At 37.1% G+C, this 19,080-nt stretch overlaps 1 protein-coding gene across 3 annotated transcripts in view; it reads left to right on the forward strand.

Moving 5' to 3' along the window:
• Positions 1-19,080, forward strand: part of ENTREP2 (endosomal transmembrane epsin interactor 2) — a 101,430-nt gene that overhangs the window by 56,771 nt on the left and 25,579 nt on the right. For all 3 annotated transcript variants that reach the window (XM_054169169.1, XM_054169168.1, XM_054169170.1), the window contains exons 3-4: positions 2,044-2,154; positions 9,582-9,713. In XM_054169169.1, the coding sequence (XP_054025144.1) occupies positions 2,044-2,154; positions 9,582-9,713 (243 nt within the window). The remainder of the gene's footprint in view (positions 1-2,043; positions 2,155-9,581; positions 9,714-19,080) is intronic.

The following is a 19,080-nucleotide window of genomic DNA, read 5'->3' on the forward strand; positions in this document are numbered from 1 at the left end:
CTACTTGCGTAGCCCAGATTACGTAATACTGGCTTCCATGGTACATTGAGAAGTGACTCATAAAGTAGCAAAACTTGTGAGAAAGACAACTGTAAAAGAGAACTGCAGCCTGGCTGTCACTTTTAAATGCAACTTCTATTATAGAATGTGAGACTTGACCCACAGGGAAGAGGAGAAACTTTAAGTGCTTTGTTCCATGATTTTGGAAGAGTGCTGGATCCTTCTCTATTATAGAATAGAATAGAATAGAATAAACCAGGTTGGAAGAGACCTTCAAGATCATCGTGTCCAACCCATCATCCAACACCACCTAATCAACTAAACCATGCAACCAAGCATCCTGTCAAGCCTCGCCCTGAACACCCCCAACGACGGCGACTCCACCACTTCCTCGGGCAGCCCATTCCAATGGGCAATCACTCTCTCTGTGTAAAACTTCCTCCTAACCTCCAGCCTAAACCTCTCCTGGTGCAGCCTGAGACTGTGTCCTCTTGTTCTGGTACTGGTTGTCTGGGAGAAGAGACCAACCTCTGCCTGACTACAACCCCCCTTCGGGTAGTTGTAGACAGCAATAAGGTCACCCCTGAGTCTCCTCTTCTCCAGGCTAAGCAACCCCAGCTCCCTCAGTCTCTCCTCATAGGGCTTGTGTTCCAAGCCCCTCACCAACTTTGATGCCCTTCTCTGGACACGCTCCAGCAAGTCAACATCCTTCCTAAACTGAGGGGCCCAAAACTGGACACAGTACTCGAGGTGTGGCCTAACCAGTGCAGTGTACAGGGGCAGAATGACCTCCTTGCTCCTGCTGGCCACACTGTTCCTGATGCAGGCCAGGATGCCATTGGCCCTCCTGGCTGCCTGGGCACACTGCAGGCTCATGTTCAGCTTACCATCAACCAGCACCCCCAGGTCCCTTTCCACCTGGCTGCTCTCCAGCCACTCTGACCCCAGCCTGTAGCACTGCATGGGGTTGTTGTGGCCAATGTGCAGAACCCGGCACTTGGATGTGTTAAATCTCATGCTGTTGGACTCTGCCCATCTGTCCAGCCTGTCAAGGTCCCTCTGCAGAGCCTCTCTACCCTCCAGCAGATCAACTCCTGCCCCCAGCTTGGTGTCATTATCTTTGCATGTAACAAGATGAAAAGGTTATTTTGGAAATGACAGTAAAGTTTCATCATTAATAAATGCTGATGTGAAGGAAGTACGATGTAAAGATAGAGAAACCTGACATAGGTTATAAACCTAGTCATCAGCTGGCATGCTTGGAGGAATCTGAAGTTGGTAACTAAAACTTGTAACACAGCTTCTGCACTTTGGTTAATTATGTGGAGATTCCACGTGGTTTTTTGTTTGGTGGTTGTTTTCTAAAAAAGGAGTGGTAGCTTGTGGTAGCTTTCAAACAGTTTGAGACTTTCTATAAGGCGTTTAGGACTTCTTTGAAGATGTAGTTTTTTAGTAACATATGGTTCATAAAAAAAGATGCTATAATCTGTAATGTGGATTTACTCCAGGAAAATTTGCAGCACGAGGTTAGCAGTTGACATACTGTCAAAATAAAAAATAAGCAATAAACCGAAGAAATCAATTTCCTGTTTTTGTTAACAGTTCCATTAACTATTCAAATTAAAGAGCTAGAAAAAATACGTTGAAAATCATGTTTAGTAGGTTAAAAAGATGAATGTTTTAACAACTATCTCTCTGTCAAGTATGTTAATTTTTGCCTGTATTAGCAAAAATAAGTGTGTAAAACTCTTGGGTTACAATGATTAAACACACAAAAATAAATAATGAAGTGAGGTGATTATGGGATTCTTGTGCACAGTATGTGACAATATATAGAGGCACACATTATCTAGTTGCCTATTATTATATGGCAGCTGCATGTCTTTTATTCTACAAGTTTTTACTTTGACACAGATGTGTCACAGATTCTTTTTCATACACACATACAGGACAGGGTGGAAGTTCTTGGGTATCTAAATGATACTTCTTCTTGTTTGCCTCTTGCAGTGAAAAATAATAATAGTCTGCTTGGCTTTTTTCCAGATAACTTTTTTCATGCTGCTGTCTGCAGTGTGTGTAATGCTGAATTTGGCTGGTTCCATTCTCTCTTGTCAGAACGCTCAGCTGGTAAAGTCCCTGGAAGGATGTCAGTTGGTGAGTAATGAAAAACAAATCTCTCATGAAGGGCAGTGGATTTTTTAATTTTGTTTATTTGGTTGTCATATAGGTAGTAATTTTCAAACCATTTTCTTTAAAGTTGAACCACCTCTAGGCATTCCGATGCGAAAAATTGCATTGCAAAAAGTTTAAGAGTCAAAGTGATTATGCATTTACAGTGTTTTGTTAAGTTGCAATATTAGAAGTACTTGCTTCTTAGTGTCATGGTAAACAGAATAGGTGGAAAATGGGCCAGATCAAAGCAATGCAATGATCACCACTTGATGTCAGCAGTATCAGGATACCATCCAATAGCTCCTTATATAGCCAGTGTATTTCACAGACATGTTGCTAGAAATGTTTTGGTATGTGTATGTAGCATTTTCTTTGCTAACCTTTGCCACCCAGTTTTTGATTTTACCTTTCCAAAGCAAGTGTATGTTACTTATGCAGCATCAGCAAAATTACCATTATGTAGTGCACTCAAAATTATTAAAAGGTAAAGGATACCTGAAGTATTTTAAGTTTTAATCTGAGGGAAAAGTACATTCATGTTGAACCCTAATATGTTTTCAGACTTAAATACAAGTATATCTACAAAACTCAGGCCTGAAATCTCTGAATGTGTGATTTAAAGGAAATACTAAAATAATTATTCCTGCTCCCACCCCCTTCCAATTCAGTAAACAAATTATATTAAATTCCAAGATTGACAAATGCACTGAAGAATATTTATGGATATGCACTTGTAGGATTCATTAAGTCTTAGGAATATGTGCCTGTATGCACCCCAAGTCATTGATTTGAATGATAAAAAAGGAATTTTGCTGTGTAATGCCAACAGATGACTGAACAAAGTGCTTCTACACCTCTTCATATTCAGCCATTGTTATCTTCCTTTGTTCTAAGGTTTTTTGTCCAGTAAAAACTTTCAGGCTTCCATTTTCACACAGTATACTTAATAAAATGAAGTTAAAATAATATAAAACATTTCAGCGAGTATTTCACAATGCACATGTAAAATACAGAACAGGAAACCATTTGGCCTGTCACATGCTTTAATCTTATTTAGTCAGTTCTTAAGCCTGTGTTCTGTTTTCCTGTTGTCCACCCTTTTTCAGATGGGTGTATCTGCAGCTCCATCAATGAGGTAGTCTGGAAAAGTTTGGGTATTCTGCTCAGCTTTTGGCAGTGTTTGCAATTTCCACCTGTGGTTGGGGTAAAGGCTTGACAGAACCAGATAAATGGAGCCACATACCTGACTCAGTAGAAAACAAGCTGTGAGTCAGAGAGGAAGGGAGGGTTTTCCCTACAAAATATTAGATCTAGGAAACTCATGGTAAAGTTCCTGGCTCTCATCTTGATGGTGAATTGGAGTTGTGCTGCAGAGCTAGAAAAATCAACTGGTGGAATTTGGAGCTGTTTTAAGATGCATGCTGTACTTTGGATTGCTGTGGAAAATAGCTTTTTTCTTGTGGTGTTTGAGTTACTTTCGCACACACAAAAAATATTACAGGTATTTTGGGGAGAAGATTTTTGAAGGGAATTTTACTAATTTCTTTTGCAATCCTTGCTTCAATATTGGGACTACCTAGAGCTGACTTTGAAGGATTGCCTCTATAGCAGAACTTCCTGTGCAGATGAAAAAAAAAGTGTCTTGGTATCTGCCTGGAAGAAAGAATAGCCTCTCAAAATGAATGCTTTCCTAACTATATAATGTAGCCATGCAACTATATCATGCAACCCGTCTACTAGAATTTTCAAAAATGGTACTTCAACCTGGAGTATCATTGTAATTAATATTTTAGGCTTATATCTAGTTGATATGTCATGTTCTGTATTCTCCAGCAATGTTATCTTGACAAATCTATCATGTAGGATATTTTAGTGCCCTAAAATAAATAAAAAGGAAAACACCTTAGAATTTGGAAACATCCATTTACCTCTTTCTTGGTCAATAGCTCATTATTTTATTTGTTGGCAAAAAAATTACTAGAGTTTCTCTGTTGTATGATACAGATACTATATCAGAACCAACACATTCTTAACAACTTACTGGTTTTGGACATTTAACTGACTGTAGTAATAAATGAAAAAAAGAGTGTGTGTGTATATATGACTAAGGGGAGCCACTTGTACTTTTGTGAGCAGTCTTTCTTTGTCTCAGGAGTAACTACTGTCATGACTGACATAGTTTTGACATGTTCAGTAAGTAAAAGCAGAGCCTATCCTAGGTGAGAAGAATGCATGCAGCAACAACAGTGCCATTGGTGTTGCAGTACAGTGCATACATGGGTCTTACTGCATGTGTACCTCTGCTTTGCTCTAGTTCCTTTTAGCAAAGCCATTTGTTAGCTATTTACTAGTTCCTTTTAGGCAGCCATTAGCAAAACATGGCTACTCAGCAAAGCCTACTGAAAAATCCCTAAGCCTACAGTTTACATGCATGTGTATTCATACTGCTGCTGTGATTATGTACGTGCTTGTTGGAGTTTAAACATGCTGACAGTATTTATCAGTTAGCAATTAAACCTAGCTGTATGCAATCTCTGTTCTGGGATGTATTGTGATAATGCATGTGTGTTAGGATTGCTCATAGACTTTTGCACCAAGCAGAAAGATTCCAAGTACTGAAAGAGAACATTTTAATTTCTCCTAATAGAAGCTCTAATAGAGGTCTGGGACAAAGAGAAGAAAATCGAGTTAATAAGAATCAGCAAAGTGGCATCGCATGGACAGAAAGTTGAAATAAGCAAAGTTCTGCTTCATTACCACATTCAAAGACAAAGGAAGCACTGGCTCTAGTCTGTGGTTAGATAGAATATTCACTACCAAGAAAAAAAACCTAAATCAAAAGAAAGTATTTCTGGTCTTACAAATGTTTTCTTCAGTGACATTTCCTCTGGTTGTGAACAGCATGTTTCTTCTTAACTTTTGAATGGAATCACCACCTCTAACATGAAAACTGCTCCAGAAGTAAGCAGTGACTGAGCTGAATAAATTTTTTTGGGCTAAGGTGAAATTTAGAAGAGAAAAAAAGAGCTGGTTCAGGAAGAATTGCTTCCTAACCCATTGAAAAATAAAACTGGAAAATATCCAAATTTTCCACTTGGAAATTTAATGTTCAAAAATATCCTATATTCAGTGATTAGCACAGAACTACATTGGATCAGAACTTTAAAATAGCCTTAGGTTCTTTAACTGTATGTTTGCCCCCCCCCCTTCCTTCTTCCTTTGTCTTGCCTTTTCTAGTCTTGTTCTAATCAACAGTGGTGTAATGACATGGTATCAAACAAATGCTTTCAGTGGACAGACAGAGTATTTGCCTTTGGGTAGGCATTTTGGGATTAAAAGTTTTGCTGAATGGTTGTGTAGGAATGTCATGAAAAGGTGCCTTCCCCGTTGGTTGTCATGTGGCAGAATTCAAAGGAAACCTTCAAAGGAAACCTTTGCTGCTTTCTCCAGGTTAATGGAATACTGTCACTTAAGCAAGAATCGTGCAAATCTTGCATTTTTTTTTCCAAAGTCAGTGTATTTGGCAACAATTTTGTTTCATTTGTACTTCCCTGAGCTTCTCCTTCCTGCTACAGATGGAATGTGCAAATTTTCCTCTGGACTAACAAAACACTGAGCTGGCAAAAGAAGATGCAGCAAATGTTCAGACTGCTAGTTTCAATTTTCAGAGCATAATGAAGTATTTAATAGCTTTGCCACAGTGTTTTGTACTAGGTGAGAGCAATTTAATTTAATTGTGGCTGTTTATCATACCATATCATAACTGTTTCAGAAAAATAAAGTGTCATGGGTCCAGACCATAATTTTTGCATTTTCCTCACATGGAGTCACATTTCAGTCACACTGGGGACTTGCATGTGAACACATTATATTACACTGCTGAAGTGCTTAATATGTATGAAATTCTAGGATTCTGTTCTTGCACTATAGTGAACAATGCTGCTTTATGATTAAGCACAGGATTTGACTCTGTATTTGGTAATATATTGCATTGAACATATTTAATGATTTTATTACTGGTTTTCACTCAAAAAGAAAAATGCTAGTTTCTTGTAGCTTGTTCTAAGCTTATTTCATGTTCACTTTTGTGTTGTAGATCTGTGCAGACAGGCTTTATGTGTCTGGATATATATTATTGGAAAGCTTCAAATCCTTGTATTGCCTTCTATGATACAAATTTACTTCATGGCAATGCATCTGTAAGAGTCAAACCCCAGCTTTTGTAGACATGGAGTTTCAGATGCAGTCAACATCCCATATAACTGTACCAAAAATATTTCAGTACATTTCCAAGCACAGTACATAAGTCAAATTCAAAATAAATTCTGGTTTACATGTAGTATTTCTGTCTAGCTCCCTCATGCTGAATGTGTGGCTTAAAAAATTATAATAGCTTCTACTGTATTATGGAGTTCAAAATCAGAAACTTTGCACGTAGAGTAATTGTTTGAAGAATAAGTGAGAGACAAGGGTCTTCTTTTGCGTTAAACCTGGGGGATTTATTGTAGATTCTATAATGCATATATTTGTGTGAATATGAAAAATGTACTCACCATATGTAAGCATTTTGAATGTGTAATTTGTAAATTCATTACTTATAGTTGTTATCCTGCAGCTTACCAACATATAACATTGAGAAGCAACAACAAAAAAACCCTAAAGCAGTAGCTTTAATGGCTTGTTATGAAAATTTAATTGGATTTCCCCCCCCGTGATTAGCTGTAGATGCTGTGGCCAAAACCTCAAGTTAGTGCTTCAAGTCAGTGAGAGTATGATGTGTACCAAGCAGTTACACACTGAGCCTGTTCATTAATGTGTGTATGACCAAAAAAAAAAAAGCCTCCTTAGGAGTTTCTTTTTCAAAAAATATAAACCTTTTCAAATCTGTGCTTAACATATGTGGGTAGAGCCATTGGTATATTTTTTTCATATTCTGTTACTGCACAGGACAGATTTTTATTTTTAATTGATGTTTTATTTCTTAGTCCTTACAAAATTCCAGAATCATGTATGCCATTTTTGTTTGTTCTTATTCACTAATCAGTTTTTTTTCCCCTTCATTCCTTACTGGATCGTCCTGTTCTTTCTCTTTGCATAAGGTGCTATATTGGACGAGAGTTCCTTTCATAGGCATGGTAATGAGGCTTTCTTGCACTTCACTGCCATGTTTTCAACTTTCAAACTTTTGTATTTTGTTTTAGACTTTTGTCCTGAAGTTTTTATGTTTCCTACAAAAAGCCCTGAACAGAAGGGTCAGAATCCAAAGTAACACTGTCACTTCATCCCTAGTTTACCCTTTCTGGTGAGAATGTGTGTGTACTTGGCAGCGATTTCTTCTTTGTTGAGAGACCTTAATACGTAGACAGAACTTGATGAATTGATGCGGATGAAAAAGGTCCAGTCTGTGCACATCTTAGTTATTTTTATTGTAACACAGGGAACTGTGTGTATGTCTTTTTAGTAAGTCTAAAGTTCTCTGTGTTCTTTGTTGTTAGAGGCTCCTTTTTTGATCCTTTGTTGGTTAAGTCAGGTTTTAAGGGTTTTTATGACTTCTGAAGTAACAGTATTGCTTTTTGCCAAGACAGAATAAAAGACAATTTATGCATATAGGCAGCTCGCTCTGGTGTTTGAAATCTTAAATATGTTTTGCATGAGGGTGTACTGAGCAACTGTCATAAACATGAAAATGCACAAGCTGTACTATGATTACTGACTATGCTTACTGGAGTGAGTAAGAATCATAAAGTCAAATGCAAATGTATACCACGCACACAAGAAAAGCTACATTTGACACTGTTTAGATCACAAGATAGCTGCATGAATTCTTGATCCTATCTGCACAAGTGTGAGACAGCAGTAGGGCAGGGATGAGCATTCTGGAGTTGCAGAGCTCAAAACTGCTTTCAGCTGCTGTATTGTTGGAAACACAAACGCAGTGACACAGAGTCTTTTGTACTGCTCTGTATTACAAAAACATGGGTTACAAAGATGGCATTTCAGAAATGTTTGAAGGAAGAGGGGTGTGTCAGGGGTCTCACAAAAGGTATGTATAAGTTTAAAATAGTTTTATTTTGCAGTGTTGTTGCAAATCATAGGTGGGTTTGGATATTCTGTGATTTTTCAGATGTGTTTTTCAAGATCTTTCATACCAACAATTATCTTTTATATATTTTAAAGAACTGAATTAAAGGGAAAGTTACTGCACAGTATGAAGTTACAGAACAGCCTTCAGAATTAGTCTATTACAGATGGGGAAACTTGAGAAAGAGATATTTTTTTTTCTTGTCAGCTTTATTTCTGTGACACCTGGTCATCACATGAGATAAAAGTAGACTTGGGATCTGTGTTTCATATTACAAATGTCAGATACATCCCATTACACACCAGTGACTATCTTTCATTGAACAGGGGTAGCGTGAATCAGAGAATAAATGCTCTTGCAGTAGATAGCTTTGTCCATTTTCCTCATTACAGAAACTTCTCAGCAGCCAAAGACTGTATGCCTGGTTCTGGTATAGTGAGTGTGCTGTAGCATTCTGACCACTGAATTTGGCAGCTTTAAATTCAAAGTAAATTTTGAACTTTCTCTAGTGTTTATCTAACACTTGACTCCATTTCCATAGAGGTTCAGGAGCAAGACCTCCCCTCTGGCATTTAGTGTTTGCTTTGGTGGTTTTGTTTCTTTGTTTGGGGTGGTATTTTGTTTGTTTGTTTTTAGAACCATTTACAGATACCTGTAATTTTCTTTTTTTAGAGCGATCAGGGTTCAGTATTCTTAGCAAGGCATGCCTGAATGCAAGTCTTTGAAGAACAGAATGCATAATGCTTTTTCAAATGTAAAAGCATTGAGTGTTTGTTGTAGTCAAGATAAACTGAACATAAGAAAATAGAGACCAAGCCTTGTCTAAAGTAAAAATATGTATGAGTTGACTTGTATGTCTTACTTCCTCCAGTTTTTCTTCATGCTGTGTTCTTTATCCTCAGGTTTCTTTTGTAATTATTTTTCCATGTATGTATAGATCACATTTGTGATCATGACTGCTTTGTGTAGGTTTTTTTGTTGGTGGTGGTTGTTTTTGGTTTTTTTTTTAATCTCTTCCCGCTGGCTATGATTTGATGTTTACTTAGTTGAGTTACTCTGACTTCATCTGGCCCAGGAAAGCAAATTTTTTTCAAAAGGAGACTTAAAAAGTAACACTCTACCTTGGTATTGTATCCTCTTTCTGTATTTTACCTCAGTTTATAGCCAATGGATGACTGAAAGCCTCAGGGGTTCTGCACAGAGATTTTTTTTGTTTGAATTTAGTAGTTATTACTGTTACAACAGGTGTAAATACAGTTTTGGGAAGTGTATTTATATTGATTTATACTTCTCTGGGTTTGAGGTTGTTTTTTTTCTCTCTCCACAGATTAAATTTGACAGTGATGGGGTCTGTGTTTGCTGTGAAATGCAACATCAAACATCAGGCTGCAGTAACTTGGGAGAAACACTGAAACTGAATCCTCTGCAGGAGTGTAATATTGTGAGGCTGACCCTAAAGGTGCGTTATGAGGACAATTAACAGTCTATTTCAGTTTTAAGTAAGGAAAAGGTAGGAAGACTTATCTGTGCAATGAAAGGAGTAGCTAGTATTCCTTGTGTTTGTACATTTACATGAAAAAGATTATCTTCATTCAGTGGAAGCAGTGTACCTATGCATGAAAAAGGTTTTATTTTACACATCCAATGTCACTATTTGTATTGGTAACTATATTGTCAGAGGTGATTTAAGAAGCAGATATTGGAAGGTATAAGAACAGTTATGTTCCATGTCATTGTTCCAGACATCTAGAATCAAAAGGTGGTGGTTGGTGTTATTTAGTGATGTTATGGTAGACTACAATGAAACACAAAGTAATAGCAGAATGATTAATTATTTCATGATGTCTTGCAAACCCAAAGCATTTCAGATGGAAGTTATTTTGGGGGAGAACAGTAAGTATTCTTCTAGGGTACTGCTGGAAACATATTTATAGACTGCTCTGCGATATTACAAGAAGTCTAAATCTTGTGGCGTTTTGTGTTACAATTACCCAGATAAAAATATTAAGAATATTGTGTGAGTGTGTCATAATCCGGTTTAAATGCCACAACATTGCTTAACTTCATTGTCAGCAAGCTAGCAAGATGTGGTGTTCTGTTGGTTTGGAAACCAGTAAGGAATCCGTGAAAGGATTGGACAGCAAAAACATTCCTAGCCTAAGAGACGGATAGTGATTAATTTTAGGTTTAATTTAATGATCAACAGAACTAACTCTACATCTGTGGCTCTCAGTTTCAAAGTATGTATTTTAATGATGTTAATAGGATAAAGCACAGTAAAAAATGAAAATAAACGATTAATAATGACCATGTGGACATTAAACAATTTGGTATGCTCCCAAAATTAAGAGACCTGCCTTACATTTTAATGAGGATAATAAAGGAGATTAAAGGAGCAAAAACCAGCTGAGGAGCAGAAAATTACTAGATGGAAAAAAATAGTTAACTGCTACTTGAAATGCTAAATTCAGGACTATATTCAGGGGTGCAGTTTCGGTGAAAGATGTTGCAGGAAAACCTCTCAGAAGGATATTCTTCAAAGAATGACAGATGAAAAACCATAAACCTGTTGTACAAAAAAAGCTGACTTGTTGATCCTATAAAAGTAATGATTGAGGTAGCATATGGTTGCTGGCTGGAAATACATTGGCAAAGTAAACTTTAAGGAGAGAGAGAACTGTTTATCTTTGAGGGCACTGTCAGCATATGAACTGAGTAGAACTGACATACACTGGAAATCAGAATAAGATTTCTAATCAATACAGCAATGAGAACTGAAGTGCAACATAAAATTTCTTTTAAAATATAACTCAGTCATTTTTAAAAGGAATTGATGTTTCTACTTGCACTAGTAAGAGACAAATTTGAACACAGATATTCCTGTAAGTATAGTCTGAGTGCATGTTTAATTATGAACAGACTTCTGTTTAAGAGAACATAGTAAAATCTTCATCAAGTTTCTTAAATCCTTTTTCAGTTTTAATTGTATGCTTTCATTCTATTTGGCTTTGAGAGCTCTCTATTCCTGGCTGTAAATTTCATAACAGCATCCCACTAAGCCCACAAGGATAAAAGATGTCAGCTCATTATATAGCCAACTGACAGAGATAAGGCTCACCTTTAATTGCAATTAACAACTACAATGTGATTTGAAGAGTACAGATGTTTCAGTACCAAAACCTCAGTTGTGTTCATTGTTTGGGGTACCAGAAGTACAGTATTGTGACAGGTTTCAAGCTCCTTCTCTTTATTGAGGTTAGGGTTAAGATTTCATTTTCCACTAAATCATCAGTGCTTTTCTTGGTGTTAGCAGCTATGGGAGCTGCATTGTGAGCAGAACAATTGTGCACGTATCACATGTCTGATCTTGTTCCCAGTCAAACAGGACAAGGAAAACTGACAGTGGCTACCAGTCTTGTGTATCTGAGTTGAGCCTTGCCTGATATTAAGTGGTGGGGTTTTTCTAGTTGCTTTGAAAAATTTTTTTGATGGTGGGTTTGGGGTTGGTTTGTTTGGTTTTGTTTGGGTGTGGGGTTTTTTGGTGTGTGTGTGGTTTTTGTTGTTGGTTTTTTTGGGGGGGGAGGGGGGGGGGTTGGTGTTTTCATGATTTTTGTTTTTGTTGTTGGTTGGGGTTTTTTCGTGGTGTTTTTTTAATGGGTGCTCTATATCATCTCGTTAAGCTCATTTGTAAATCAATGTCTATTTCTTCCTTTCAAACCCTGGATTAGCTACTGAAACAGTTTAGTGGCAATGCAGGAATTACCACTGCAGTATCTATGATCACACTTGTGTACGTATTTAGATAGAATATTTGAATCATAGCATTCCAGGTTGGAAGGCACCTCAAAGATCATTTGGTCCAGCCTTTCCTGAGAGAAACACCTTCTAGATAAGATGGCCCAGCACCAGCATCCCATCCACCTGCATCTTCAAAGTGTCCATTGCTGGGGATTGATTCCAACAGATAAGAGTACTGATTGCAAAAAATTGCTGAATGAGTAATCTGTGAGATTATTGCTAATTTCTGTGATTATGAGACTAGTGAAATTTCAGCACAAAATTACATGTTACAGTGAAATGGACAGAAATACTTTGCCATTTCACTGTTTTAAGTGTTGGTGGGTTGACAGGTGTTTTTTGTAAGACATTATACTTGTAGTTTGTCTACACATCTCAGTAAAAACAGCACATTGGCACAATGTGGCAAGCTACCATTAAGATCTACAGGCAAACAAGTCTCATCTCTCTGCCCTGTTTGAACAATGGAGATTTTCTGGTTAGTGTTTTTCACCAGTAGATGCATTTTCTACAGAGTTCCCTGTATTAATAGCTACTAAACTGCCCCTGAAAATAAGGCTTCCTTCAAAATCCCCTTCCCATCAAAAATGTATGATGATTTTACAAATGTAGGAGGGGATACTGTTATACAAAGACATTTGCCTCAGGACATTCCTTTTAATATTTAATAATTTTTGATAAATTAATTTTTATGTGATAAAACATTAAAAATCATTTGCCCTATGCTACTTAAATATTGTACAGGGTTACTTTTGTCTTACAAGCTAATGGAAGAGGAAAAGATAGCATTATTCTTACAGTAAAAAGAACTTCTTTTACTTACAGTAAAATTCCTAAAAGAAAAATACCAGTCAAAGCATGAAGCTATGGCAGTGTGTTTTATTTCATTGATCTCTATGCTGCCTTACCTTACAATGGGTGGAAGCTTGCAGAACTTGGTATTTTAAAATCTTAAAGTGTCAAATGTAAGAAGTCTCTTGGATGAAACATAAAAATTTCATTATTTAAGTACTTTAAAACAGTCACTTGAGATAAATTGTTTGCCAGAACCAATAGATCTTGTGCAAATAACGCTTTGTAAAATTACCTTATTTGTGCTTGGGAGCAATTGTGGGAAGGACTACAGTTAAGCTCGTTTTGCTCTTGCCTTCTGTCCAGATTAGAGGAGTGATTCTAATGCAGAAGTTTATGGCCAGAGGTTGTAGGCTATTAAGGGAACAATACCTGTTACAGTAGCCTTAAATTAACTGAAGAGCTGAAGCTCTACTGAAAAGGTTCTTGGAGGCTCACTTAAATGCAGTGCATTACATAAAACAGCCAGTCAGTTTAGCCAAGCTTTTATCAGCAGTGTCTTACTTTGTCTTGCAGTCATCTTATATTGCGGTGGAAGCTGCCTTTCATTCATGTAAAACCAGAAAAAAATGCAGAAGGGTAAATAATATTTATACATACATGTATATGTAAACAAACACAGAGACCTAGTTGTACACTTGTATCATCTCTGGATACATTACTGATTATACTTCAGGCAGCATCCCAATTCTTTTCCTAGATGAGACCAATACTAATGAGATGCCTTAACAGTGTTACCTCTGAACGAGCATAAAATGCTGACCTAGTAGTCTGAACTGAATGTGTTGGTTTGTAGATGAAATTTTAAGGAACTGAGTTTTTCTTGTAATGTTAATTTGAGGACTGAATTGTTGTGACAGCTGTATTCTTTGAAAATTATTTCTTCTTTCTAAACCCAGAATATCCTGAACTAATGTACTACTACTATCTGTACTACCTGTTATTTACGTGTAAGAGGAGAATGTTATGCTGCTTTGGTTTAGTAATGATCCAGTAGGGTATTTTTAATTACATTACAGCTTTCATAGTCCAAAATACCTGCAGTTGTGTATGCTAGTTTATGAACTTGGTATTTAAATAATTGCCTTTTACTTCCTTTAAAGGTTTTTGTGAAGCAATTTTGTGACTATAGAGGCTAGGGAAAAAGCTGATCCCCCTCTACTTTCAGCATAAATATCTCATTTGGAGATACTAAAGTTGAAGTACAACATAAATAGTAATTTTTTCAGGATAATGATTGCATTCATTAGTTTGTAAACGAGGCATCATTATTAGAGATTCATGTAAATTTGGGTTCTTGCAGTCTTCTGTGTGAATCCATTCTTTCCTATCCTTTGAATACAAATTCATTGTTACTGAAGTTTCCCGATGATCAAGCTTACCCATATGTTTTTATTTTTTTTCCATTCAGAAGAGCATGGTTTCACTTACAAAACAGAGGATGAATTCCTAACATGTTCTTCAGAGTTATAAGAACAGACTTTCCTGAAATTTGCTGTATGACCAAATGCAAAACACTTAATTTTGGTGAGGACCTTACCTAAGAAGGCCAGTGCCATTCTGGGGTGTATTAGAAAGGGTGTGGTTAGTACGTCGGGAGAGGTCCAGTTGTAGGCCCCTCAGTTCAAGAAGGACAGGGAACTCCTTGAAAGAGACCAGCACAGAGCCCCGAGAATGATTAACGGAGTGGAATATCTTCCTTATAAAGAGAGACTAAGGGAGCTGGGGCTCTTGAGCTTGGAGGAGACTGAGGGGTAACCTCACTAATGTTTATAAATTTAAAGGGTGAGTGCCAAGAGGATGGAGTCAGGCTCTTCTCCGTGATGCCCAATGACAGTACAAGGGGCAATGGGTAGAATTGGAGGCTTAGAAACATGAGGAAAAAAATTTTCACTGTAAGGGTGATGGAATACTGGAACAGGCTTCCCAGGGGGGTTGAGGAGTCTCTTTCTCTGGAAATACTCAAAACCTGCCTGGATGCATTCCAGTTTGATCTGGTATAGGTGATCCTGCTCTGGCAGGGGGGTTGGACTGGATGACCTTTTAAGGTCCCTTCCAGCCCTTAAAATTTGATAAAGCTCAGAGAAAAATTAATAACTTCCTATTAGATTTTTTAATGGTGGGTTTATTTCAATTTCATTAACAGGTAACTGAAAATACTGCCTATGCTCAGTTTATTTACTATACTAGGTGGTAAAATGTGGGCTTTGTAGGCTGAATAGTTGAGCTATGAGTATTCAGAAAGTCTAAGTAACAGCTGTGTAAGAGATGTAGTATGCTTATGTTGTCTTTCCTTTTGACTGTTTTTGTTCCTAGCTCAGGCAGTGAGAAAATCCAGTTGTGAACTTATCTTGTGGCTGAAAAGCTTTTGCTTTCAGTGACTGGAATCTGTTTATTCCATACTTGTCCAGTTATTTTACAGAACCTTAGTCTTTCAGGAGTCTCTATCATATCTCCAGTACAAAATTTAATGTGGATACCTGAGTTGATGAGAGATACACAAACCTGCATCCGAGAAGACCTTTTTGAGTTTATTTTTCTAAAGTAAAGGCCATGCACTGCTTCATTAAAAATATATTAAGTATTTTTGGGGCTGTGTAAAATAGTGTACTGTATTGTCCATTCATTCCTTAAATCTATTTTATGAAGCATTGGCCCAGTCCGATGTGCATTTGAGACCGCTGTGGTTCAGAATTGATTTTTTTTGTAATCAAAGGCAGTGTTTCTGGTATTCAAGCAGCTATTTTTTCTAATGTTTTTCAGACATCTATCCAGTTAGAACAACTGAAGTTACAATTTGAGTTAAAGGGATTGTTGTCCTCAAATTCATGAATAAAAGAGGTACACAGACACTAATTTCACAGGTGAAAAAGCTTTACTGCTCATTATCTCTTCTCAGTTTACAGTAGTAAAAGAAAGAAATGAAGCACTGTAATTGAAGTCGATCAAGGAGAAAAGACATCATCCTCACAGAACTGCAAAAGTGAAGCTGATTTTAGCTCCTCATCAGTGTGGATGTTTAGATTTATATGTTCAGGCCTACTGATTACAGTGTTCTTTTTACACATCATCAAGCTTATTTTACTCCTTTTATTGTATATTGACTAAGCTCTCAAAAGTGCAAAGGACTGAAGAGCCTTGAAGACTATGAAACATTTATTTCCACAAGAAAACAAGCAAAATGTGAGTGTGCTGTAAAAAGACCATTACTATTTCAGTATTAGAACTGGGGTTGTACTATGTAATTATTTTTTTAATATTAAGTAACACATCCAGCTGGAGGTGTCCCTGCTCACTGCAGGGGGCTTAGACAAGATGACCTTTGAGAGTTCCTTCCATGCAATCTGTGAATCTCACTAAATAAATATTTTAAATGTAAATAAATGTGGAGAGAGGGAAGTAAGTGGGGTGAATAGGCATTGGTTTGCTTTGTTTCCTTCTAGAGCAAATAGGTTTAATTACAGATTCCCAATTCTGTGTAAGCAGCACAGCTGGATAATTTTCAATATCCTATTTGACAGAAAGAATTACTATTTTTTGTGCTAATAGTGCTTCTGTGTGGTATATGTCTGTACTGAATGGTGAATTCCCAGGTTTGATGTTTATGCATGTTACTTAATTGACAGTATAGTTCATTGCTATGATATGAAGAGGCAAGGGAGTGATTAAATATTTACTGAAGTCTGCATTTGAGCTGAGTCATGTTGATGTCCAGAAATCTTTGTGTTATTTTGGCTTACTTGAGTTTTTTAATCTCTGTGTAGTGAATATGTAAAAGAAATTGGGAAGCTCCTGTAATAGGTTAAAAGAAACAGAATAATCAAGAGTATCTGTGTTTTTTCCCCAAGAACAGTTATTCTGAAGTATATCATTTGGTTGGGCCTTGTGGTTACTGCTTTTTCACAGACATTTCCTGAAAAACATCTTAAATACCATGTTTCAGATGGAATCTGCATAAACCCTTACACTTTCTGGTAGCATGTTTGGCTATGGAGGCTTTTAGATCTTGAAAGTCTGTTCCTGAGCACTTGCTATCTGTATATAGCAATAAATGAATAAATCACTGGACTAGGAGTTACCTAATTACTCATTCTACAGGGCACATGGAGGAAATTCACTTAAAATGATAAACTGCTTGAGGTGTGGGGAATGAAAGGGCTGTGGGGCCAGAGGAGAAGTGGGTTGATTTCTGTTTGAGTTGAACCAGATTTTAGCTGGGGGAAAGAAAAAAAAAGTAGTCTTTAAAAAATACATAGTGATGATGAGGATACTGCAGTCAGTGCTTCTTACTGTTGCTGTCAAAATTTGTTCAGTTTTGCTGATGGATGTCTGCTCTTTATTGATCTTCACAAAATACATAAAAATTCTGCATCACTGCTTTTGAAATATTATAGTTGTAGCACCTTCAAAAAGATTCCAGTGGGAACAATACTCTAACTTTTGTATGCTTAGCCTGGAAAAGCAGTCTGTCAAAGAGGCCCATTGTTACTGTGGATGGTAATCCCTGCCCTACATAACAAAGGTAATGCTGAATAGCATATTGAGTTCAGCTACCAGTGCCTGCCAAGGGAAAAAATCTCCAACCACAACAAAGAAGTCATGGTCATTGTGAATGTTCAGTCTGGGAGGCTACTGCAGAGTCAACTTACATTGTTGTTTCACAACAGTTATCAGTGAATAAAAAAATCAAAGCAATTGATTAGACACTGTCTGGAGAGTTTTTTCCAGAATTACTGGTAGGAAAAAAAATTAAAAGCATTACTTGGTTTTACTTTGTGCTTTGGATTGTGGGAGGAAGGAATTTGGGGGAAAAAATAATTCTTTCTATGTTCATGCAGTATGAAATGAGTTTGGTTTATTCCTTATTTTTATAAATGTGAGAGAAGTATAAATGAGAATGATGTTAAGGTTTTGGCTTTTCTCCAATAAAAGTGGGTTTATGTTTATGATGTTGCTTCTATCCTTACCCTAGTAGCAGGGTGAAGAGTATAATAGTTCTGCAGGAGAGAATCTGCTGTTGGACGAAAGTTAAATCAGTGATGTACTGTTGCAAAAAACCTCAGTCATCACTGCAGGAAGTGTGAGTACAGTTTATAAAGCACCAACAATTACAGTGCATTCAGAATTAGCAAGGCCTTGGTTGTGCTCAGTTCAGAATTCTGCATTTCAGGAAGAATGTGAACCAACTGAAGGTGAACCAAATCGTCACAACTGAGGATTAGTGGAAATGGGATTAATATCTTATGCAGTAAAGGAGGAAAAGACTTTAAGTATGACAGTAGTGTTAAAGATGTAAAAGTCTGCTTTGTAATAGCTTGGTGCCAATAATTAATGGAATAAAAAGAGTAAAGGTTTTCAGTTGTGGGATGGACATGAAGACACTGATGGTAAAGATAAACACTGGAATAGTGGGATGGAGCTGTGGGATTTTCAGGACCAGATCAAAGATACATCTGTCATGAGTGGTAGAGACACAGTTGAGTCTATCCTGAGGGTCCTAAAGACATTTTGGATCCTAATCTACAACTTTGATGTAGATTTTACTATTTATCATAAACTACATTAAGTTACACATTCAGATTAGCTAAGTATTTTGGTTCTAAATGGCTGTAGTAAAAAAATGAATCTTATTTCTTAGAAGTTCCTTTTGCTAGGAAGTAGTGCTATTTCTGCCCAAATCTTGTCTCTGCTTGGTGTTCTTTATCTAGGTTTACATATGGAAAACGTAGGATCTCAGTCTTTTTCTGCAATGGGTGACTGATGGTGTCTCTAGGGATTTAGTTGCCTGTTTGCACTCAAGTGCTCTAAGTGGGTCTATGTGACTTTGTGTTTGCATGAATCCTTTTTTATCCCCTTCTGTATGTGAGTTAGAAATTCTTCTGGTATTTTACTGTTGATACTGTTGATTCATTATTCCTCTGTCTGAGGGGCTGGCCAGGAAGACAGAAAATCACTGATGAGATCAGCAGGAGCAATGTGGCTCAGTGTAAGATTTAAATGACTAGAACTTTTTGAGCCATTTAATGTCTACCTGGTTCCCATGGCTTTCATTTCCATCTTCAAATGGAGGCCACTTGAAGGGCACGCAGTTACAATGGAAGGAGCAAATCCTTACCTTTCTATCACCTTTTCAGTACTCTTGGAAAAAACCAAAGCAGTCGATGCATTAATTTTAT

Source organism: Dryobates pubescens, chromosome 17, assembly GCF_014839835.1.
Source record: "Dryobates pubescens isolate bDryPub1 chromosome 17, bDryPub1.pri, whole genome shotgun sequence".
Lineage (NCBI taxonomy): Eukaryota > Metazoa > Chordata > Aves > Piciformes > Picidae > Dryobates > Dryobates pubescens.